We start from the raw sequence: 26270 nt of genomic DNA on the forward strand, positions 1-26270 counted from the left end.
CTTTTTTTTCTTTCTTCTCCTCCTCCTCCTCTCCTGTTCCTTCTTCTTCTTCTTCGCTTAGATCTCGAGAGCTAAGCCCTTCTTCTTCTTCTTCTTCTTATTCTCTCTCTTCGTTCATCTTGTTTATTTTGGGGGTTCTAGAGATCTAGGGTTTTGTCTTCGGCCCTTCTTTTGATCCCGCTGTCGAATGGGGATCTGAGAGGGACAGGCGAGGCTCGCGCTCTGGGGTTTTCAATCAGAATCCTCTTTCTTGGGCCGTTGGATCTCCGGGCGGGGTATCGGGATGGTGTCGTTGGGGCCGATCGACTCGTTCCTCGTCGCGGCGAGCAATGCGCTGTGCAGCCCCCTCGCGGTGTTCGTTCAGATCCAGGTACGCGGTTCGGTTGCTTCCTTCCTTTCCTCCCGGTTGAGAACGTCGAGTTCTCTGTTGGATGCTTCGTCTTGCTTGACCGTTTAGTACGACTGGTTGTTGCGATTTTTCGCGAACAGAAAGGGAGTTCATTTTCGGATTTTCTGTATCATTATTTTTTGTCATTTTTCTATTTCTTTTGATTTTTGAAAACTTTCGGTTTTGTATTCATTTCGAGTTTGTGGGGTTGCTCCAATAATTTCACGTTGGTCAAAGCTTATGGTTACCTGGCTGGTTGAAGTAACACTATTTACGGAAAAATCGTTACTCTGGTGAAAGCGGTACTTCTAGGGACCTGCCACTCTCAACATTGAAAAAACAGGCCGAAGGATTCGTCTTGGTTAATTTGCAGCGTATGAAGCACGTCGTGGACATTGGTTTACAGCTTTTCTGAGGTTGATGGCAGGACAAGTGAAGTCGGATGTGTATCCATTAGGAAGCTTTTAATTCCCATTTTTCTTTTGAAAGAAGTAAAACGCTTTTTAATTTTAAAACGTTCATAAGCAAGAGAGAGGCATATGACTTGTGTTCTGCTTGGATGAACCAGTTATTAGGTTACCGGTATTGCGGTGGACAATGCCCAACTCATACCAACCGAATCGGATGTTAAGGAAATTGATCAAATTCTCATGTTCTGAATACCAGACAACAGGGTGCAACTGGTTGACTCTGCAGCATTTGGTTGGGTTCACGTTGGAGATTGGTTCAACTCATGACACACGGAATGGACCCAAAACACGGAGATTTGGTTGGCATATTTGGATTGATTTAGGGTCCCTGGTCATTTTATGTAGATGATCAATCTATTCTTTCTGGTGCTTACCCGAGCCTGTGTTAAAACACAGGATACTTTGGGTACTTTGGGACAGGTTATATATATATATATATATATATATATATATATATATATATATATATATATATATATATATATATATATATATATATATATATATATATATTGCGAGTCCTTTTCTTAACAAGTGCGTTTGTTACCATATCATTAAGTTTTATATAAGAAATAAAGAAAATATACAAGTTCATGTATGTGCATTTGTATTACTATCATATTTATATTCATATTAGTATGCCCTTGTCCTATGTGTTGAGCTAATGAAATTTTATGTTGAGTGCCTCTATAAATAAAAGGATGTTTTTATAAGACTGCTGTAAGGCCGATATCCTTAGATGGCATTAACTGTTAAACGTTACACCATTAAGGCTAGTACCCTTATAAGGTGTTGAGTGTTAGACAATTAAAAAATGACAAGGGATAGTATATATCAATGAAATGTGTAGCTTAAGTTGGATAAGTGGAATAAAACAATAATAATATTAGAAATGAATATGCTAGGAAACACTTAGGAGTATTGCGAAAATAATACAAATTTAATGAATTCCATTTAAGATGGTTTGGACCTGCGCCAGGACTTACAAATTAAGACTAATAAGAAAAGTTCAAGCAAGAAGAAAGAATTAGGAAAAGAGGAATACTATTGAGACTTAGAGGGAAGCCAGAAAATACGAATGACTGTAGGGTGATAGAGGCTGTAGTTCTGGATAAAAGAGATTGAAAATGAATCCATAATGCTTGATGCTGACGATGATATATATCTTTCTTCTTGCATTTTGTGAACCTTTTTTTATTAGGGCGTGTTTGATAGCCTCGATAAAAACTGCCCGAGATAAATTTTGGAGGGAGAAAAAGACACGTGGGAGGTCACATGACTTCCCCCCTCATTTTTAGCGATTACTTCTCCCTCAACCACCCAAAAAAAGGGAGAAGCAATCTTATGTTGGATGGCACATGTGGGGCCCACATAAAAATGAAAAGTTGGTCCCTTGGTGGAGAAACTTCAGGTGCCATCAAAGACACCCTTAGTGTTGTGACAAGTCCGTGTACAACTTGTCCAAACCATCTTAAATGGCATGTAGAAATGTATGCTTCTATGTATGTGATATTGTCACAAATATCAGTCTTGGCTGTCTTGGCAAGGCAATTTCTCGCTATAATATAGGTTTAGTTGATAAATTTCATGAAGATCTCCTCAGCGCTTAAAATTTTTAAAGAATATAAAAAGAAAAGAAAGTAAGAAAATAACATGTTTAGATAATAAAATATACATATAAAAGAAGAAATAAGTAAAAAATATAAAAGAAAGAAGAAAAACATATTTAAGATATAGAACAAAAGTATTACAAAAACAAAAGTAACTGACAATTTCATGATATTATCGCTATAATATTTCAACATATATGAATTTCTGATATTTTCAGATCATCACAACTTTTTCCCTTTAATACCTCTTTGTGAATTTACAGTGACATTATTGTTATATTTCAAAATATTGCCTATATCTGTGCTGTGGTATGTATTTGTGTAACACAATGACTTAGTGGGTCAACATAGTTACTTGGTTAGATCGACTTGGTGACTGAGTCAATCAAATTTTGTGTTGTTTTCAGCAAGAACCTTTTCAGTCTGCTTGGTTGACCATGTTTATTGCCAATCCAGACCAACTTGGGGAACCACTAGGTTGACTTGCTGGATCTTTTTTGATAATGTCCAACTCAAGATCTAAATCAATGGCTAAAAATACTAGCAGGAAGATTGGACATTGAAAGGGCTCTAAATTAAGGCTGAACAGCATCTGTCATCTCATTTCTGTGGAAGAAATGCTTAATCTGGTGGTGTTCATCATATGAGACGGTAATGAACATGATTTTGCTTCTACATTCTGAGCAAAGTTGGCAGTAAAAGTCACTCCAGATATTAAAAAATACGCCTTTCTATTCTATCATATTCATCATTGGTTTTTTCACAGTTGTTGCTTTTATTAGCAAAAGAACATGATCTTGTTGATGTAGTATACCTGTGTGAGGATATTTCTAAAAGTTGTGATGGATTTGTTATCACTTATCACTGATCCGGTATGCTTAGGAATGTGACTCGACTTTATGGAAATTGATTTTTGGTACTATTATTTTGCACTTCTTTACATATTTGCTATTCATTCTAATAGGATTATATTTTCTCATTTTCTGTAGCATATGGAGTCCTGAACAGTGAGTAAAAGAATTATTTTTGAAGAATTTAATGCTTTTATATCTTCCTTTGGGGGTTCTTCTTTATGCTTTAAATGAGATAATAACAAAATTAATGCATCCTTAGCCATCTTATAGCTATTCTGATTGTTCATATTGGTATTTATTATTTTCTTATTAATTTTTTAGGGCTCTGCTATATTTGCCTTTTGGATAGGTTATGTTCTTTAGTGCATGATGTATCTTGCATCAGCAACCATCTTCTAGCTTGAAATCACCAATATTGATCTGGCAATCTCTTGGTCAGGCAATTTCTTGGGTTTCTTCTTTCTTTTATATCTTGAGAAAAAATATAAGTCAAGTAAAATTGTCTTTTATTATTGTTTTTAAGTAAGATATTAAAATGGAGAAACATTAATAGCATAGATAAAATTTGTTATCAAATCAAAACCCTGTATTTGAATTGAGACTTCCTTCTAGAGGGAGGATGTTACAATATTTTTCCAGAGCTTCCCAAATTTCTTTTGATATTTCCCGATATTATTGTGACATTTTCAAAATATAACAATCTCTTTCCCTTCATATTCACTCTTTTTAAGAGTAATGCTATTGCAATATTTTCAAATATATCTGTGACTATGATATTAGTGAATTGGTAATGTTGCACTCTTAAAGCACTTGCTGAGCTTCATAATATTTTATTGAATTTTTTTTGTCATTTATTCTGCTGATATTGCATCTTCAGGGATGTATAATTTGTTTAACGCTTGCTCTGGGCTGGGCTTTTGCTGCTTATGTCAGGTATTTGAGTTTCCTGTATATGTTACATGCATTATTGTAGTTATTTATTGCTTCAGATGTATGAAATCAACTATTAAATTGTACCATTATTCTTTACTTTTTCTTTATCCTACAAAAAAAATAGAAAAAAACAATCTTTTCATGCAAAGCATTTTTCTCATTTTTTTGAATGAGGCAAATGTTATGCAAAAAATTATTTTCTTTTAACTTTTAAAAATTTTCTTCTCATAACAATGGATAATTTTCCTTAATGCTTTAAAAGTCATGAAGGGTGACCTACTTTAGTATGTACCCTTCCATTGCATTCATTTAGATGCTGCAATTGGATTGAGGGCCATTGTTTGGTGCAATGGCTGGGCTGTCAGCCTGTCAGCATGGCGAATGATTTGACTATTAAAGAACGATTTATTTAATTGAATCAATTCTTTTACATGCATCTTTCATTTTTGAGTGTGGTGTAGTTTCATGCTTATTGAAGAGCATAGTGACAAACATTTTTATCGACAATTTTCCGTTTTTCAAAAACTCGCAAGAAATTGAAAAAAATCCATAAATCTCGCATTTTTTGGCAAAATCTTGGCAATAAAAAATAAATTAAAAAATATAAAAATTATTTTTTATAAGAAAGTATTAATAAAAATTATTTAAAAATAAAAATACACGATTTTTTTGTGATAAATAGCCGTTTAAAACGTAAATATCGCGTTTAAATCATGGTATTTATGTTTTTTCATAAATCTCGCGATATTTTGAAAATCTCGCGAGAAATTGCCGTTTTAAACTTTCAGGCAATTTCTCGCGATATTATAGCGAGATTTTCGTAAATCTCGCGATATTTGTCACACTGTTGAAGATCACTTGTTGTTTAAGCTAGACACTCCATGTTTTACCTTTTTCTTTGAAAAGGTCACTTTTAACTAAATTATTTGGGAGGTTTAGTCAATACAGAGGGTTAACATATTATTGTGGTTGCTTGCATTTCTTCTTATATATGCCAAAATTAAGCATTTTCTTTTGGCATGTCTTGTCATTGGAGGTTTATGGTCCTTCTAATTTGAAATTTACAGAAGCAACCACAAAGCTTCTTTAAATATTCTGAATTATGTAACTATTGAGTAACTTTAAATCTTATAGTGGTAAAATTAACATGGTTTTACTTTTAAGCCACCTATAGATATGTTAAACATATGGCATTTCCTGAATGTTTATGCTAAAATATGCTTTTCCATTTACAGGAATAAAGAGACTAGAAAAATGAAGGATCAGATTGAGAGAGGTAATAGCTTTGCATTTCTATGTGAAGATATTAATGATCTTGATCACTACAGCCAGATAAAGTTGCCAAGAGTGTCGGTTGTCATGCCTTTAAAAGGTTTTGGAGAGCATAATCTGCAAAATTGGAGAAGTCAGGTTGGATTTCCTAATACAAGCTGTATTCTATTAAATGCACTGCTGTTTGATCTATCCAATAGTATTACGAATAGTAATAAGTTGCTGCATGATTCTTAGATGGACATCCTTCATTTTTTCAAATTCCAATGAGATAGCATTCATGTTTTTCGTATGTAGAGTTTAGTGGTGATTTCTTTCTTTCTTTTGCTGATATTTGCTTTGATGGCTAATTCCACTTTGTCTCATTAAATGCCTCAATGCAGATAACTTCTCTCTATGGTGGCCCCTTGGAATTTCTCTTTGTAGTTGAGAGTACTGATGATCCAGCTTATCATGCGGTGTCATTGTTGATTTCAGACTTTAAGGTGAATACTTTTATCATGGTCAGATGATGTTCTATACTGTGTGTATGGTAGAGTTGCAATAGGAAATGTACATCTGTTCAAAAAGCTGAACTGTCTAGGATTTCTTATTTTATGTAGAAATTATGCAGCATTATCAGTAGTATGAACAATGATAATTCTAGGAGTTAGTTGTTCTCAAGTTATTTGTTGTCCAAAGCAAAGAATGCCAGTCTGATGTGAAAGGTTGATGCTAACATCTCAAGATAATGCTATGCAATCCAACTTCATATGCACAAAATTAGTAAAAGGTCTACTAAATTTTATGTTCACGACTGAAATTGTCAAAAACTTCAAGAGGGCACATTTGACTTTAACAGTTATCAAGGAAATCAAAATGTCTGCTTTGACCTATCCCCCCCTGTTTGACCATCAAAAGAAAAAGAAGAAGAATTACAGAGGCTGTCAATTTGTCAGCTATATACAAAAATCTGTCCATTTTTTTCTATCACGTAAAATTATATGTTTCTCTCAATGCATTTCAAACTCACATTCTTGTCTTTGTTGATAAAATGTCTTATGTTCTTTTGAAATAAATATCGGCGGCATACTAATAGTTATTACTAAATGGTGGTCAACTGAGTGATTTTAGGGCCAAGCATGTCTTTGAGACAAAAATGAAAAAACATGCAAGTAAATTAAGAACCAAAATAATTGTGTGGTTTATGTCACTTGCTGATAACTTGGGCGGCATTTTGTAATTTGCTCAAATAAAGTGAAAAACCGATGCTTTTGTGCCAGCAGGAGAGTTATGGTTGATCAGATTGAGGTGGTTGTGGTTCTGAATCCTGATGCCAATTATATAATCATCTAAGCCAGATGTTACAAGCCAGATCCTCATCTGGAGCTGGTAGGATTCCTTTTTTGATCTATCCATGTGCCCAAAATCCAACAAAAATGGATTTGAGTCAGCGATCTAAGCTGGGGTTATGGATTCACCTAGGATAAAGAAACTGATTCGGCTTTCAATTGGTTTCAAAAAGGGAAAAAAATATCATTTCTAATATTTTGATTGGTGGAATAACATTTCTAACAATTTTATGGGTAGTATCTACTGGACTCACTTTTATTTGTTATTATAACACATTGTTGATGAGGCCAGATTCCATAATTGGTAACTTTTCCTTTTTTATCCTTTCTTTTTTCCCCAGTGTGGGTTTAGGATTAAGAGTTGATATATGGAAATGGAGGATCCTGTCTGTCAGATATTTTCATTTTATTCAATCCAAGTCCTAGAGATTCTAACATGCATTCTTTCTGTTTTTACCTAATCTAGTTGCAGCGTCTATTATAGTCTATGTGTCATGCCTAATATCTATATGTGTTGTCATATTTGGCCTTTCTGACATGCTGATTATCTCTGTTCCTTGCCAGGATTCTATTGATGCGAAGGTTGTTGTAGCTGGGTTGTCTACAACCTGCAGTCAGAAGATTCATAATCAGTTAGTATGTGAATATGGATGTTTCTTCTATTTATAGTTTATTTTGGTCCATTAGATACACATTATTCAATATTTAATATAAAGGGTAACTTTCAAAAACAACCTAAATTTTGGGTGATAATAAAAAACACATTTAAGTTTTTGATATTGTTAAAAACACACCTAAACTTTTTCATAGTTAATTTAAAAGAACCCAGCGTTTGCTTCCACCAAAGCTGCCATTAAATGTATGTCCTAATTACCAAAACTTAGTTGTGTTTTTTATTATTGCCAAAACCTTAGGTATGTTTTTGGATTTTTTCCCAAACAAAATTTATTGTTTTGCGTATATATCAGTAACTTTATCCTATTAACTGAACTTGGACTAATGCTAAACCAAGGTTAATTTGACAGAAATGTGTTTTAAATTGACAGAAGACAAATTTAGGTGTGTTTTTAACAATATAAAAAACTTGAGCTTGTTTTTTATTATTGTCAAAACTTTAGGTGTGCTTTTCAAAATTTCCCTGACAAAAATCCTTCAGTTTGCAATATTTCCAAAAAATACATATTTCTTCGCAATGAGCCTGTCACATTTCTTTCTCATGCTCAAGTGCGAAGAACTATCCACATAATGATGCATGATTCAAAGCGAATGAACTCCTCTTAAGGGTGATGGGTTCTTATCTCATGCTTCCCTATAAGAGAGGAAGCATTGTTTGCTTTCTTTTTGGCCTTTCCTTTTGAGAGCTGTCCATTTTGTCTTTTTTCTTGGTTTTCCCTTTGGGCTTGGAGAAGTTGCGAAGTCGATAATATTTACTAGAGGGTAATTTTATGCTTGACTAAGATATGCCATAATTGTTTTAAATGAAAATGTAGTAGTTCCATTACCCTAAAAAGTGAAAAGCAACATCGACAATAGACAACTATTGCTTGATTTTGCACTGTTCTTTCTTTGGAATCCCGAAAGTTATTCTATGTTCTCCAAAAGTTTAACTTCCATCTTTTGTTATAGTACCTAATTTAATCTCAATTTTTTTTTGAATAATTTCATGTTCATTCTTATTAGTTATTATAACTCAAAATGATTCCTCAACTTTGGCAAGAAAAGCTGAGTTAATTCGAGGTGCTTAAACCTCTCCCTGTGGATGTTTGTGCATCTCATATTATTTAATTGCCACTTTTCTCCTCTACTTTTCAAAATATTTTTCTTTATTTAGTTCCTTTTTATGTTTTCTTTTGAGCATTAAGCGACATGTTAACGATTCATCATTTCTTCTTTTTCATTGGACCTTAAGTTTCTTCCTTGTTCTGTTATCATCCAAGAATGCTAACATGGATTTTCAGCTTGTCAGCTAAGTAGTTGAGGATGGAGGCATTTTCTTAAATTTTCCTATGGTTATGGCTGCCAGTGGTTCATTTCAAACTGGCTAAAAAGGTTTTTGGAATTATTAAGTCTGCCATGGTACTTTTGTTTTATGCCACACATAGTTCATGAGGCATAGAGTGGACACGCTTGGCATTGCACAAGAAATGTATAAATCCAGCAAGCGTGTGGTCACTTGTCTTTGTTTTCTTTGATAGGATTTCCTCCATAGACATCTTTTTTTCTGTCTTTGTAGTGCCACCAATGCTCCATATTTCATATGCTGGATAGCTTCAGCTTCACTCTGTTTTCTGGTGTCCCAATATTTTGTCATCGTTATTTTTCTATAGCATTATTGATGCTTGAAATTGCTTTGTTCAATAGTGAGGTGCCGTTTTTGGAAAAGAAGTAAAAAATGTACTTAGCATGCACTTATGATTTAGAAGTGCATTGTTGCGAAGATTCTGGTTAATGGTTTCATGGAACTTCCATTCAGGATTTTCTCTAGGTTCTCAATATTTATTATTCCTGAAGCTGTTTTCTTTTCTATGGACTTTATTATTTAAACACTCTTGAGTATGTCAATTTATATTGCACCACGGTTCTATCTGCATAGGTTGGTGTGGAGAGAATGCACCAAGACAGCAAGTACATTTTGTTCCTGGATGATGATGTTAGGTTGCATCCTGGGACTATTGGAGCCCTTACTGCAGAAATGGAGAAGAACCCCAAGGTGTTCACAATTTCTTTGTCCTGTGTATCAAAGAGTTTCTAGGATACAATGTTTCCTGACAAGCATATGCAATGCAGATATTTATTCAAACTGGATATCCTCTTGATTTGCCTTCTGGGAGTCTAGGAAGTTACTGCATTTATGAATATCATATGGTATGCAACTTTACCAGCTCTTTTGACTTCAAGTAGATTTCACATGGCATGTTTCAGGTGCTCTACTCTGTACAATGCAGAACCATAAAAAAACAGATCTCCATGAAATGCCTTTTTAGTGAATCAAGAACAAAATAATTACTTGACTCGGTCATTTTAATTTAGCTAGTTGTAATGATGGCTTCTATACTTGATCCATGGAACAATGAGGTTTTCCTTTTGTACATAATCTTATTTTCAGGATCTCAATCTTTCACTATTTGTTACCACAGTATTAGGTGTCTTTTTGTTAGCATATGCATAGATCCCCCAAGATTCCATAATTTTCCCTAAACTGGATATGGCATTGTGAAGAGTGAGGATTTTCATCTTTCCTGCAGAAAAAAGCACTGCTACTATGTAGGGTCAATCTGATGCATGTAAATAGCTTTTGCTTTAGCCCCAATTTCTCACGTTCCCTGTGTTAAAATACATGTAATTCATATATACATATATATATTTATATATATATAATACCCGATAGGGGTACTTGTTTTTCTTATTTTATTTTCCTCTTTATTTTTTCTGTAAATCATTTTTTTATTTTTGTTTTTTTGCTCACACAAAAGGGGCCCCACCATGTAGTCGATGGGGCCCCAACGGTCACATTTGTGACCGTTGGGGGCTCCCAACGACTACATGGGGAGCCCTCTAGGTGGCTCTCCTTTTGAGGCCTCTGGGCCCTCCCCCTCTCCTTCTCTTGTGTATAAATAGGGGTAACCCCTTCTTGTATTTCTTCACTCTTGAGAGCCCTCTCTCTTTCAATAAGAGACATTTATATTTTTATGTTGTGTTGTCTCTTGTGGGTTTTGGCATTAGCCCTTGTTGTTTGTTCATTCGTGAATGTTGTAAGTGCTTAGTGCACTCTTTGTTTTTCCGCATACTTCATTACATGGTATCAGAGCCTTGTGTATGCTCTTCTTCTTAATATAGCTAGTTGTGTAGCTATATTTTGTTCTTGTTATATCTCTCTTCTTTTTATCCTCTTGTAAGTGATTATCATGGAAGGAGAACAAAAGATTGATCTCTCCTTCAAGCTCAATGGATCCAACTACATGATGTGGGCCGCCGCCATGGAAAACAACCTCAAAGGGAAAAAGCTTTGGGGATACGTTATGGGCACTATTCCGGAACCGCAACTTCAACTAACTAAGATGGAAGGTGATCAAGAGAAAGCTCTTGAAGGAGATGCCCGCATGAAGGCCATTGAAGATCACCGATCCAAAATAGAAGATTGGGAAAGTAAGCATGCCAAGATTCTTGCTTGGTTCATGAACAATGTGGAGCTCAAGATTTGCGCCAACATTGCCAAATTTCGGATGGCAAATGAAGCATGGTTCTTCATGAAAGGTATGTTTACCCAAAAAGACCTTGCTCGTCAATTCTTTCTTCAAGAAAAAATCCGGACTATCAAGCAAGGAGAAATGAGTGTTAGGGATTACTTTAGCACTCTTGGCCCTCTATGGGATGAGCTATCTTTACTAGAACCAAAATGGGTTTCTAGTATAGATGTGGAATTAAGGAGAGAACAAATGGAAAAAGAACACTTTTTTCAATTTTTACATGGGCTTAGGCCCGAATATGAGCAAGTTAGATCCTCCCTCTTACATAGATCAAAACCTCTTCCCTTGGAAGATGCCATAGCCGAAATATGTCAAGAAGAAACCCGTCTTGGCATGATTAAAGGAAGAGATGATGTCTTGGCCGTATCAAAACCCGGCAACCACATGAAAACTTACAAACCTCCACATTTTGGAAGACAAAATAACTATAATGGCAATTATAGAAAAGCCATTTGCCACCATTGTCAAGAACCGGGTCATATATGACCTAATTGCCCTAAGTTGAATGAAGCACCAAAAAATAAGGTTGCTTCCGTTGAAGAAGCTACTCAAAAGAAAGAGGAAGCAATCAAAGGAAAGGACTCTTTTTCTCTTGCTCAACTATCGGAAGCACTACAAACTCTACTCAAGATTCCATCAACTTCGGGTGCCGCCGTAGCTTCTTCCTCTCCTCCAGGTATGTCGTCTTGGATCCTTGACTCTGGAGCTTCCTTTCATATGACCCCTCTTGAAAATGAGCTTTCCGATTTATGTAATAATTATAAAAACTCCTATGTCTCAACTGCCGATGGTACATCTTTACAAGTAAAAAGTTTTGGAACCTTAACCTTTTCAAAAAATTTCTTTGTGCCAAACGTGAGAGTTGTACCTCAACTTAATTTAAATCTCCTCTCTGTTGCTCAAATATGTGATCATGGATGTAAAATCTCCTTCTCAACTAAGGATTGCTCTATACAGGATCTCCGGTCCGGGAAGCTGATTGGGCAAGGCCATAGGAGGGGAGATCTCTATTACATGAGCAACTTGAAACTCCCCACTAACTCTTTTTGTAACCATGTCCAAGATAAAAATATTGATATTTGGCATCAAAGACTTGGACATCCAAGTTTCTCTAAAATGTACTCCTTTCCATTTGGAAAGAAATTTTGTAATGAGAAACATTTTGTTTGCAAGAATTGTATTTTTGGCAAAATGAAATCTACTCCTTTTCCAAACCGAACTTTTGTGTCCAAAAGACCTTTTGAGTTAGTCCATTCGGATGTTTGGGGTCCTTCTCCCGTCATGTCTAAAGGAGGGTACTCCTATTACGTCACTTTCATCGATGACTACACTAGGTATGTATGGATCTACTTTCTTAATTTAAAATCCGAAGTCTTTGACTTTTTCAAAAAATTTCATATGATAGTTAAAAATCAGTTTTCAAGTAATATCTCTACTCTTAGATCCGATTCGGGTGGAGAATATTTATCAAATGAATTTCAAAACTATTTAGAAGTAAATGAAATTTGTCATCAAAGATCGTGTCCTAGGACTCCCCAACAAAACGGCTTGGCCGAAAGAAAGCATAGACACATCATAGAAACCACTAGGACACTCCTTATTTCCAAAGAAATTCCAAAGAATTTTTGGGCCGAAGCGGCCTTAACCTCAACTTACTTAATAAATAGAATGATATCTTCTACCTTACAAAATACATCTCCATACGAAAAATTATTTGAAAGAACACCCGACTTCAATAGATTAAGAGTCTTTGAATGTAAATGTTTTGTCCTTACTCATAAACGGGACAAATTATCTCCTAAAGCTATTGAATGCGTGTTCTTGGGTTATGGAGAAAATCAAAAGGGTTTTAGATGTTTTGACTTGAAAAATAACAAACTCTATGTATCCAAAGATGTAACATTTTTGGAAAATGAAAATGGTTTTGTGAAAACTAAAGATATTGACGAAAGTGAATATACCTTTTTATTTGATCTTCTATCTCAAGAAGATGAGACTCCTCAAGAAGAGGAAATCTCTAATGTATCTTTGAATGACCTAGAGGAAATTCCTCTTGATAATGTTATAGATGAGAATAATAGACCAATCCAAACATATGTTAGGCGTGGTCAACAATCTCAGATGAGTGCCTTAGAAAAATACTTTCAAGGATCCAAGATAGAAGAAACCTCGTTAAGGAGATCCAGTCGGATCTCCAATCCTCCTAATAGGTTTGTTTCCTATGAGTCCCTAACTCCAAGATATAGAGCATGTCTAATTGCGTTGCATTCATTTCATGAACCCTCACACTATAATAAGGCCAAAGATATTCCCCAATGGGTTGAAGCCATGAACTTAGAGCTTAGTGCCCTTGAAAAAGCAAAAACTTGGGAAATAACTTCGTTACCCACTGGAAAGAAATCAATAGGATGTAGATGGGTCTTCAAAATTAAAACCAAGAGTGATGGTTCATTAGAACGTTATAAAGCACGGTTAGTAGCTAAAGGATATGCTCAGGAATATGGAATAGATTATGAAGAAACCTTCGCACCTGTTGCTAGAATGACTAGTGTTAGGACTCTTATTGCTATTGCGTCAGTGAAAAAATGGCCTATCTATCAACTCGATGTTAAGAATGCATTTCTAAATGGCGAATTAAATGAAGTTTACATGGATCCCCCACCTGGAGTATGTATTGGTAAAAATAAGATTCTCAAACTTAAAAAAACATTATATGGTTTAAAACAAGCCCCAAAGGCTTGGCATGATAGATTTAGCAATGTAATGACAAGTTTGGATTTTCGTTCATGTTATACTGACACTGCTTTGTTTGTGAAAAGTGCAGGGTCTTCAGTAGTTATTTTACTACTGTATGTTGATGATATGATCATCACAGGAAGTGATGAGCAAGGCATTAATGATATTAAAAAGGTTTTGAAAGAGAATTTTGATATGTCTGACCTTGGTTTCTTAAGATATTTTTTAGGAATTGAAGTGGCGTACTCTCCTCGAGGGTACATTCTCTCTCAGATGAAACTTGCTGCTGACATCTGTTCCAAATCTGGTATCTCCGATGATAAGAAGACAGAAACCCCAGAAGTCATCAATGCAAAATTAAGGTTGGAAGATGGAGCACCTCTCGGGGATCCTACTCCCTACCGGCAACTTGTTGGGTCTCTAACCTACTTATCCATTACACGGCCAGACATTGCTCATGCCGTCCACTCTGTCAGTCAGTTTCAACATGCACCTACAACCGTGCACATGAGTGCAGTCTTAAGGATTGTCAGATATATCAAAAATACCATAACTAAGGGAGTTTTTCTTTCTTCTGCCTCGTCACTTGATTTAATTGCTTATACTGATGCAGATTGGGGAGGAAATCCCAATGACCGAGTCTCAACTACCGGATTTTGTGTTTTCTTAGGTGACTCTATGATTTCGTGGAGATGCAAGAAGCAACACAAAGTATCCTTGTCCTCGACAGAAGCAGAATATCGTGCTATGGCCACTACAACCATGGAACTTGTGTGGCTAAGAAGCCTCCTCAGTGATATGGGCATTGTCATCTCTACTCCTTCGAAGATGTGTTGCGACAACAAAAGCGCAATCTATATTGCAAGCAATCACACTTTCCATGAGCATACTAAGCATATTGAGATGGACTGCCATTACGTTCGGGATGAATACCTAAGAGGAACTATAGCACTACTTTACGTCACATCAGAGTATTAGTTGGCGGACTTCTTCACTAAGGCTCTTGCGGCTCCTCGGTTTTTGTTTCTTCTTAACAAGCGTTCGGTTATATCCCCGTAAAGCTTGAGGGAGGGTGTTAAAATACATGTAATTCATATATACATATATATATTTATATATATATAATACCCGATAGGGGTATTTTTGTCATTTCACAAGTACCCGATAGGGGTACTTGTTTTTCTTATTTTATTTTCCTCTTTATTTTTCTGTAAATCATTTTTTTATTTTTGTTTTTTTGCTCACACAAAAGGGGCCCCACCATGTAGTCGATGGGGCCCCCAACGGTCACATTTGTGACCGTTGGGGGCTCCCAACGACTACATGGGGAGCCCCCTAGGTGGCTCTCCTTTTGAGGCCTCTTGGCCCTCCCCCTCTCCTTCTCTTGTGTATAAATAGGGGTGACCCCCTCTTGTATTTCTTCACTCTTGAGAGCTCTCCCTCTTTCAATAAGAGACATTTATATTTTTATGTTGTGTTGTCTCTCGTGGGTTTGGGCATTAGCCCTTGTTTGTTCATTCGTGGATGTTGTAAGTGCTTAGTGCACTCTTTGCTTTTCCGCATATTTCATTACACCCTGCATTATGTATAGAATTCCTTTTTTGTTTGATTTGTTTAACTGGTGAGTAGATTGTTGTCATCCTTTAGGAGTTTGCACAGAGGGAAATAGTTGGCTGTTATGTTGCTGTCGGAAACCTCTATCAAATTCCTGCCATACTCATTTTTTTCATATACAAGGGAATGGGGTGAGGTCACGAATTTTCAAAATTCTTTACCTAAGAGTCATACATGGGAGTTGCAGTTGCTTACTTAGTAGCAGACGAAGTTGTCAAAAGCGGTAGGCGGAGCCTTGGCAAAACCCCCCTAAAAGGCCTAGTCGGGGCCTAGGTTAACAAAAGAAAAAATGTTGAAAAAAGTAGAAATGTCAAATAAATTGCTAAATTTAAGTAACAAACATATAATTGTTACTATGAATGAAGTATAAGTGTGTACTTCTGCATAATATAATTTCATGACATTGAATATAAACAGAAACAATTTGAATATACATATATATATATTCAATGTTTTCAATCAGTGTTTTCACATATATAAAATATATAATTTATATATAATCTGTTTCTCAATTATAATCACTGATTGTATATAAATATATAATATATATAGAAAAACAGATTGTATATAAATTATATAATATATATTTGTGAAAAACACGGTGCCAACTTAGGCAGGGGAGCGTGTTCCAAACCGCCATATTTTTCATTTTTTTGTTTGCTTGATGTAAATACCTCTTGGCACTCTTCTGTGCTTGTAAAGGGCTTTGCCCTAAGAACCCCCGAGTACAAGGTGAATTCGGGGTCCCTCTATACTTGTTAACTTTGCTAATAGAAGTTATTGCATTCTTGCCTTCTTTTATTCTCTTTGCCTTCTCACTCTCTTTATGTGATTGTGTGCACTCGTGCTTGTGTGACTGCGCTCGTGCACTTGACGAGCGACGATCAGCTCGATCTCTGTTGTGCGCTTTAAAGGCCGTTCCGGTGTTGGGGTACATCGGGGCACGTCACTGGGGCCTTCGCTTTTAGCCCGTGACAAGTTGGTAATATATGCCTGTGAAACGCACACACACACACACACATATATATATATATATATTTATATATTTATATATGAGTGAGGGGTAGGTGCTTAATGGGTTTTTCAAGTTTTTTTCATTTTATTTTTAAATTCTGATCATACAGATGTGATCTATGTACTTGATTTTATAGGGATCAGCTCTTGAAGTGTTCGATTCTGACACATGGGTGGGTTTTTATAAGGTTCGAAAAATCAATGGTCCAAAATCTTTGTAAATTTTTGAGGCTCCAAATATCATTTTTTTCATCGAAAACACATGATCCCGGTGTGGATTCCTCGTAAATCGACCATGCCCAACACATTTATGGGGTCAAAACTGCGAAAAAAACACGGGAAGAGCAGAAAAACCCATTAAGCATGTATCATTAAGCATATCCAATTAAGCACCTACCCTATATATATATATATATATATATATATATATATATATATATATATATATATATATATATATATATATATATATATATATATAACCGAGTGGAGAGGTGAGAGGTGGAAGAAGAAAAGGGGAAGAAAAGAGAAAAAAAAAAGAAAAAGGAAGAAGGAAAAAGTGGAAAAAAGGAAACGGGAGAAAGGAAGGAAAAGAAGAGGGTGGAGGGTGTGAGGTCAGAGGAGGAAGAGAAAGAAGAGGAGAAGAAAAAAAACAAGAAGAAAAAGAAAAAGAAAGAAGAAGGGAAAAGAAGAAAATGAAAAAGAAGAGGGTAGAGGGTGTGAGGTCAGTGGAGGAGGAAAACGAAGAGAAAAAAAAAACCAAGAAAAAAAGGGAAGGAAAAAGAAAAGAAGAGGAAGAAGATGGTGGAAAAAAGAGGAAAAGAAGAGTAGGACGAAGAAGAAACGAAGAGGAAAAAGGAAAAAAACATACCTGGTCTTATTCTTGCAGCCATGAGAGAGAGAGAGAGAGAGAGAGAGAGAGAGAGAGAGAGAGAGAGAGAGAGAGAGAGAGCAATATTTGCCCTAATAGGGGTGAAAACAGGCCAGACTCAGGCCAGATCTGAATATGAATATAAAACATGGAGAGAGAGAGGGGGGGGGCTAACAGGGGTGAAAACGGGTTGGACTTGGGCCAGATTCGAATCCGAATATAAAATAAAAACATGGATTCAAATCTGGATCGAATATCTGACCATATCCGATCCGTTTTCAGCTCAAAAAAATAAAAAAATCACATATGTGTCCCTGTAGCCTAGGAGGGGACAGCCTAGTCGGGAAAAAAGGGCCCCACCACCCAAACCCATAAGCCCAGGCAGTGGGGCTGCACCTAGGTCGCCTAGGTGCCGATTTTGACAACAAAGGTATCGGATAACTTCAAGTTCCTGCTAATCAAGTGCATCTGTCTTTAATCAATACATGTTCCTGTCCCATTTTCGGCATCCAGATGTCACCCTAACATCATTTATTCTTGGGAACATCTCAGTGTGCACAAGTTTTCGTATTATCAAAACTTGTTCGAATGCTCGTGTTTTGGGGTCGATATGATTATTCTTATATAATGAATTCTTGTGCAAAATTGGGTTCATATAGTGTCTGAAAATGCATATGTTCTTGGATTCATATGCTTATTCTTATAAACTTCTTGACTAATGAATTCATGTTTAATCTTGAAATGTCACATGCAGCCTTGTTCAATGGGATTTGCTACTGGTGGAAGAACATTCTTTTTATGGGGAGGATGCATGATGGTAATTGTTCTTTATTTATTGCTTTCTCATGCTATAGCAAATAGAAAGGCTGAAGATATGCATCAACAATTGCTAACTTTAATCTTGCAACATATCCTACCCAGATGCATGCAGATGATTTCAGGAATAACCGGCATGGCTTGGTTACTTCTCTTCGAGATGGTGGATACTCTGATGATATGACCCTTGCTGCAGTAGCTGGTACCTTTCTTCCTTTAATATGATTGTCAAGTTCATTGTATTTATGCAGTATTTTCTTTTCTTTGAAGACAAGTACTGATTGCAGAGGCTACCTTATATGTCTAGGTTCTGATTCCTATTTTACTAGGTGCTTATGAACCTATCTCACATGGACATGCCTAAGAGACACGGAGCACACCATTTTTGTGCAATTATCCATTAGAATTGAAGTATCCCTATGCCATAGCTTATGAATGAAGCATACAAGAATCCTTGTGTGTGCATTTCCATTACAGTTTCTTCCGCACTGCAGATTTCTTTTTATTAGTGGTTTGTACTTTAGAGTGATTATTTCTTGACTAAGGTGTTGAATTAGATAGGTGGATGGTAAATGCACATTATCAAGACCAACACCAGTCATGGGTTTGAATCAGATCAGGGTGTTAAAAATGTAAATATATGCATTATATATATATATTTTAGTAACTAGGTTTGTAGTTATTGTTAAAAGCCAACTAGTCAACAAAGTTGACCAGTTAGAATTCAAAAAATAAGAGATGTTGGGAGAGACCCAATGGCTCTATTAGAGCCGTTGGGGTCTCTCTCAACGTCTCTATAGAGACTATTGGCTGTGTATAAATAGGGATGACTCCCCTCTCTATTGTATGCTTCTTGCATTGTTCAATAATCAATAAAATATTATTTTTATCTTGTTGTGTTAACCACCTTGGGTGGATTTGGTGTGTGAGCCCATTTTGTGACTTGTGTATGAGTCCAATAGTGTCATTAACTTTATGTATTTCTTTTAATATCATAATTACTTATTTTATATTTACTTGCACTCTTTTCTTCTTAATTTGTCACCAATTACATTACATTTCAATTTAGTTTTATTATTTGATATCAAATTTTAGTTATAGTGATCTAGTGTTTTTATTCAAGAATTTGCACTTGAGATGATATTCATATTTTGTTGCTTTAGGTTAAGAATTACACACAGACATGCATACATATATACACTCGTGTGTGTGTGTGTGTGTGTGTGTGTGTGTGTGTGTGTGTGTGTGTGTGTGGTCCTAATTTTTGACAAGTGCAATAACATACTAAGTCCCCATTTGTCCCGTTCCCACATCTGTATCCATGGACAGACTGGCAGTAGAGATGACCTGGACTTGATTTTTTTATTGTTACCTGAGTCACTGTATCCCTACTATTTGGTTTATTAATTATAAACATCTAGTGATTGGAAATGGTTGAATGATTAGGTTTTGATAAAACTTCATTGAAATTTTTTCCCTATTTGCTACTTTTTTATTTTCCTTTCGGGCCAACAATGAAGCACATTCTATTCTTCAAAAAAAAGAGAATAAAACTTATAGAAAAACAGTGAATCATATTCTGCCATCAGATTAACAAGCTTCTATGGCGAATATTGCTTGATCTCTGTCACCCCAGACTCTTCAAAAGGGTTGAAGGCTTGAAGCATCCATTTGCCACAATGCGACATGGGTGCAGGCAAGCTACTCGACACAGTTGGATGTGGTCAACCCGCCTTCACCATTTTTGGTTCAATTTTGGACTCTTGGTCAACTCTGACCAAGTCTAAAATTGTCCAGGTTAAATAAAGCCTTAAAAATTAATTTATAGTTATATATTAGTAATTACGTAACATGATTGGAGGATAAGGATTCATGTGGAAGACCCAGAATGATTTTCTTTTTTGGTTCATATCGCCGACCCCAATTGTTTTGGGATGAAAGCGTAGTTGTTGTTGTTGATATTAGTAATTACGTAACATGAAAATTATTTTTAGTTCATTTGTATAATTGTAAATACATTCTTCAGTATATATATATATATATATATATATATATATATATATATGGGTTAATATTTGGTGCTATTGAACTAACAAGTACAAATCGCCTTCCTTTCATATTTTTTAGATTTTTTTGTAGGTTATATCTTATGGATGTGATCTACAAGGTTTGTTTAGTAGAAAATGAGATTTAAATAATGTGATTGTGACATGTAAGTAGGTTTTTAAGGGTTTTTTCAAAATCAAAGGCCCACAATGCACTAAAATTTTACGTCTCAGAAATCATATTTTTATATCAAAATCACATGATCCGAAGTTTGATTCTTATCCAACAATTCATGCTGAACACATCTATATGGTCAGATTGAATTGATAAAGCTTGGACCTATGATTTCCAATTCAATAGTTCTGTGCCTTCAATAACACCAAATATTAACCCCATATATATATATATATATATATATATATATATATATATATATATATATATATATATATATATATATATATATATATATATATATATATATATATATATATATATATGGGAGTGGGGGACCGTGCAACCAAAGGAAGGTGCAACATCTATAACCAATGATGATTGTGCGACGTTCTTTCTCTAATGATCAAGTTTTTATCAATTGGGCTCTACATATTGCATTTTTATCATTTATTCAGTAAGCAACATATTTTAGATTATGAATTTTCGATATTTAAATGCATTTTTTAAAGTGCTAAAAATCAAAGGCCGACAATACTTTATGTTGTAAAATTGTGAGCTGTCCATTTTTCATGTTTTGAAAAACATGTCTAGATGTAAAATATTCATGTAAAGCATATTCCTTATTAAATACATTATAAAAAAAATATACAAGGTCTGATCAATGAAATGCTTGAGCACAGGAGAAGGGAGAGCTGTCCAATCATCCTTGGTTATAGATGTTGCACCTTTCTTTGGTTGCACAGTCCCCCTTCCCTATATATATATATCAATGTCACTGATTTCGCTGATATATTGAAAATATCGCGGTATTATCGGCAATTTCAAGTTAGTCGATAATATCAGGAATATATCACGGCATTTTCAATATATCGGCAGATTATATATCTCGTGATATTATTGTGAGATATATCACTACAAAAAACTGCGTGATTTTCAAATTTTGATTTAAAAAAAGCCCCAAATTTATTAAAGATAAAAATTTGGAAAAATCACTATTATTATTTAAAAAAAGCGACCTTGGCCTCAAAATTTGGTTAAAAAAAGCGACCTTGTTCTCTTTTTCCTATTGTTAGATGGATGCTATAATTATTTGTTCTGTTGTTAGTTGTTACTTGTTAGTTATGTAGTTACTAATTTATTGTTTGTTAGTTGATAGCTACTAACTTAGTTGCTCATTTATCAATTTATCTTGTCTATTTTAAGGTCTTTATCTTAGTTTTCTTTCATTTTTCCATTTTTTGTATTTTTACTTATCTTTTGGAATTTTTATTTAATTTTTTATATATTCCCGAGATTTATCAACTTTTGAAAATCTTCGAGAAATACCCTCACCGAGAAATTACCTTTAACGATATATATATATATATATATATATATAGCTGCACCATTGCATCCATGCTTTTTAAAATTGCCTGAAGGATCCTGCCAGGTGCATCCTGTGGAACTATCATCGTGAATTGAGGAACTTTTCACATCTTGGCTGATTGCTAACTTCTCTCGACTCTTAAAAGAAAAACTGGTTGAACCAATCTGTGAAGCTTGTGAGCCTTCCCATGCTTAATGGCTTCAAGAGTCACCGCAAGCATGGTAGATAAGTTGGAGAGTGGTGGTTCATCTTGAGGGGAAATTTAGAAAATGGTTACACACATTTCTCCAATTGATGATACTTTCTCACTACTGGTACTGATCTTTGGCAATGGATCAGTTTAAACCAGCAATGCAATTGGGGGTGAACATGCATGTATGGTGCCTTTGTTGACAAGTTTGTTTGGAGCAGAGACCATGATACATTCATTTACTGCCCCCAGTGATTCCTATTTATACTAGATGAAGGGTGATATCACTGATGTCATTTTTTACTATATTTTAGGAAACTTGATTGTTAAGTCTGTATGATCACTTTTTCTTATCTGAGATTCTGAAAGAGTCTTAGATTTTTATGATAGCTGTTGCAAGAGTTGCACTTTTTCTAAGAGTTTTTCTGCCATCATAGGTGCACACAAGCGGCTAATAACTTCACCTCCAGTTGCCATCTTTCCCCATCCACTGCCAAGAGATTTAAGTTTCTCAAGGTGCCCAGTGATCGAATTCATTTGTAAAGAAACAAATTATTGAGTGCCTTAGATATGTGGTCACAACTTATATTTGGAAGTTTTCTTGTGCAGGTATTGGAATTATTTGAGGAAGCAAACATTTGTTCTGGAGTCATATGTATCAGGGGTGAATTGGTTGATGAACAAAGCTCTGTTTTTTACACACTGTTATTCATCCTGGGGATTTGTTATGCCATATTTTATGGCAGTGATTCACATTGCAGCTGCAGTAAGATCTGGATTCATTGAATATCCAGGGAAAGGGACACTCAACAACTCTGGTAGGCATTTCTGCTTGTTGGTTTTGTTCAGTTAAAAAACTCAGTTTGTAAGAGTTCTTGGTCTAACCCTGTGACTGCGAATTCAAGAGATCTGGGCATCATCTCTTATTTCCTGTGACTGAAGGATGTTTGTGAACATGGCCCCTCTATAGCAACTCGTTAGACCAACCAAATTTATCTAAGGAACGATACTCCATTTAAATACATCGGCTCCAAACCACCCAGTTTTTGGTAGAGGTCAACATGTTCACCAAGTTTTTTTTTCAGTAGTTGTCACTATAAGGAGATTTTGGTAATTCAGATTTTTTTAATACTTGCAATTGTACTTGATTGTTTGTGGAAAACTGTTAAAAGGCGTATGCATACTTAATGTACCATTGCTAAAACACCACTATTTTTGGTGCCAAACAATACAAGACACCATATTCCAGAATTGATAGAGGTAGAAAAACAGTGAACTTGTTAGGGCTTCCAAACTCTCTCTCTCTCTCTCTCTCTCTCTCTCACACACACACACACACACACACACACACACACACACACACACACTAGTCCAATTTAAAATTAGCAATGTTAAAATTAAACTAATTAATGGTCCTGCTATGTCCACAATGTTATCCAGGGACTTTATGTAGATTACTCTTCTAAATGAAAAACATTTCCTGATATAGAATCTTGGCAAACATTTCAGCCACTTACTGATATCAATAATGGAGTGAAACTTCGCGCTTTGTCTAGTTGGAGTTCCTTATGAACATTGTGGCCTTAACATTGTCAAAAAGAAAAAAAGTAACGAAAAGAACTAATTGATTTAGCATTGCTAACATAAATTAAAAATCACTGAAGAAATTCATATATTAATTATTATCATAGGGCATGTTTGCTAACATCTCATGAGATTCGGACTGTCATGCAAACGAGTGAACAAATCTCATTGGCACAGCTAAACAAACATCAGAAAACGTGTGGTGAGAAACCGACTCTCATTTGCAAAAAGCATATGCAGAATGGCATGGGGCCTCTTGTAATTCTGATTCATATGACTCCAATTCAAATTTAATTTGGTCAGACGTAGCCAAGCAAACCAAACATGTTACACATTCCTTCTATGTTCTCTTCTTTGGTATCCTAGTTTTTTCTGTCATTTATTTCAGAAATGGGCTGACGTTTCTTCTGAAGCAACATTACTGCTCTTGGTATATAAATGGAGAATCAATTGAGAAGCTTATTGTTGCTTCATTGAAGTGTTAATTTACTATTTCTATTAATTGTACACGTGTCTGCATGCAGTCACATGATAACCAAGGGAAATGTTTCTGATCAGGTTTACTGCTCGTTGGTTGCTTGGCTGCATCCACAATTATTGAACTTCTTTCAATGTGGAACCTCACGAAAGTTGAGGTTCAGCTATGCAATATGTTATCACCAGAGGAGCCACGAGTCTTGCTGGGTTCATACAATTGGGGGCTTGTAAGCATATCACATAACTCTTCTCGTATAAAAACATGACATAACTATTCTGATTTTTGTGCCCTTATTCACTGATTGCTCTGGCAAAGCTTATTGCCTTTTTTTTTCTTTCTTTTTCTAGATTTAATTTGTGTTGTTGTTTGGAGCAGATCTTCCTTGCCATGTTGGTTGATAATTTCTTGTACCCAGTATCATCCTTCCGTTCTCACTTTTCACAGTCCATTAACTGGTCAGGTGTTCGATACCACCTGAAAAATGGAAAGGTGGACAAGGTGTGGATTATTTGCAAATACACTACAATTTCTTTCTTGTGCACCACACACACACACCGTAGTTTGTCAAACGTGTATTGCAGCTATGATGCTTGCCATGACTCTCCTGGCCGCAATTATGCACACACACACACGCCCGCACCCCAAACTCGCAGGGACAGGCACGTGTTATATGTTATGAAAAGTTACCCCAACTTATGCTGCTGGTTTTCTCAGATTGATCGGATGAAAGACCCTGGGATGCTTTACTCAGATTTAGGAGGAAAGTATCTGTACAGAAAGGGCCACCCAGCCAGTGCCCTAAACTCGCTGGCTAGAACTTTTGCACAGTGGCGCCAACCAAAGAAGTTTGATGATGTTTAGATCACAAGATTACATGATTATGCGTTCTTTTTTCTGGTATGGGTTCTGAACCTTCACAAAATTTGTAATGCCCTCTTGTTGGTCCTGTATTATTTGCACATTGCATCCCTTAGGGCAACTGGGAAGCTCTCTTTGCTTGTATTATTGTTTTATCCATTCTTTGAAAAGGTTCAGCCTGCCTTTCGCTCTACAATTCAATCCATTCTTCTGTGTCATTTACTTAGTTCAGGTCGGAGTTTTGTGTCTGTAACATTGTTTATCTGACCAATGGGGGCTCCGCTTGTCTGGCAGGAGCAGTTAGTGCACGTTACTTTGTGTTGGGACGTTGCAAGTTGGAACCCTAAATGACATGGTTATATAACTGGTAGGGGTCTGCCTAACCCCAGCTTTCTCTGTTGAAAAAACATTGTTTATCTGACGGTATAAAATATGCGCGCCATTGCATTGATGAGAATGATCTGATGTAAAAGTGCCTGTGCTTTTTGGCCCCGCGTAGATGTGGATGTCAAGTTAGTCATTTGGTCTGGGATCAATGTTTGACGTAGTTGAATAATTTTTTATTTATTTATTATGTTGGAGGCTCTAGTATAATACTGCAATGTGTCCATGGCTCTAATTCCCTGATTTTTTATCAAAGGAAATTTTGATAATCACACTTAAAGTTTGGGCGATAATAAAAAAACACGCCTAAGTTTTTGATATTGTTAGAGCCCACCTAGTTTATGCTCCATTAATAAAACACATTTCCGTGAATGTAACTTAGATTATAATTAACTCAAGTTAATAGAACAAAGTTTGCAAGCATCCGACTTTCCAACAGTTCGGATTTCAAATCAGAAAATACATTGGGAAGTTGGATTGGATCGGATCTGGTGCAGCCAAAATTTGCATAAAATCTATACTGAATCCCACCCATTTGCAGCTTTATATATATATATATATATATATATATATATATATATATATATATATATATGAGAACTGAACATATTAGGCCCCATTTCTGGTTCTGCCTCGTAGGTTTTAAGTGTTTTATGATAGATCTGAACCGTTAGATGTGTTTAGCATACTGGGAATCAACTCTTGGATTATATTTTTTTGATGAAAAAGTATATTTTTATGAGCCGAGAAAAACTGGTTCCTTCGTAGCCATTGATTTTGGATCACTGAAAAAAACTGTATACATGTCAGATTCCAGTGATCCAAAAGCTGGTAGTTTTCACTAAACAAAACCTATAGATTACATCTACGGTATTAAATGTGAGAAAAAATACTTAAAACTTTGATTTTTGAAAGGGCCCAACGAGACCCAACGAAAAAGGAGGCCTAAGGAACGCATTACTCTCTCTCTATATATATATTGAGAGAAAGAACTAAACATATTAGGCTCCATTTCTCGTTCTGCCCCATAG

At 35.6% G+C, this 26270-nt stretch overlaps 1 protein-coding gene across 2 annotated transcripts; it reads left to right on the forward strand.

Annotated features, from left to right (window-relative positions):
• Positions 1 to 25311, forward strand: LOC149827484 (uncharacterized). 2 transcript variants are annotated; one of them, XM_090019393.1, is made up of 15 exons: positions 1 to 370; positions 4200 to 4255; positions 5491 to 5665; positions 5911 to 6012; positions 7423 to 7494; positions 9452 to 9568; positions 9646 to 9723; positions 18095 to 18157; positions 18262 to 18358; positions 22373 to 22451; positions 22545 to 22753; positions 24078 to 24223; positions 24373 to 24495; positions 24712 to 24894; positions 25150 to 25311. In XM_090019393.1, the coding sequence occupies exons 1-14, from the start codon at positions 284 to 286 to the stop codon at positions 24856 to 24858; spliced, it is 1551 nt and encodes a 516-aa protein (XP_089875519.1). In that variant the 5' UTR covers positions 1 to 283; the 3' UTR covers positions 24859 to 24894; positions 25150 to 25311. The 2 variants fall into 2 exon arrangements, with proteins under 2 accessions (XP_089875519.1, XP_089875518.1); XM_090019392.1 differs by having other exon boundaries at positions 24712 to 25311.
• Positions 25312 to 26270: the final 959 nt, after the last annotated feature.

Source organism: Nuphar pumila, chromosome 10, assembly GCF_984573655.1.
Source record: "Nuphar pumila chromosome 10, dmNupPumi1.hap1.1, whole genome shotgun sequence".
In the NCBI taxonomy this organism is placed as follows: Eukaryota; Viridiplantae; Streptophyta; class Magnoliopsida; order Nymphaeales; family Nymphaeaceae; genus Nuphar; species Nuphar pumila.

What these genes read in the sequence shown, in the direction of transcription:
- LOC149827484 (XM_090019392.1), top strand. Translation starts at nt 284, where the DNA reads ATGGTGTCGTTGGGGCCGATCGACTCGTTCCTCGTCGCGGCGAGCAAT. An exon ending in GCTTTTGCTGCTTATGTCAG is followed by an intron (nt 4,256 to 5,490) that starts GTATTTGAGTTT and finishes TTCCATTTACAG; the next exon opens with GAATAAAGAGACTAGAAAAA. An exon ending in AGGGACACTCAACAACTCTG is followed by an intron (nt 22,754 to 24,077) that starts GTAGGCATTTCT and finishes GTTTCTGATCAG; the next exon opens with GTTTACTGCTCGTTGGTTGC.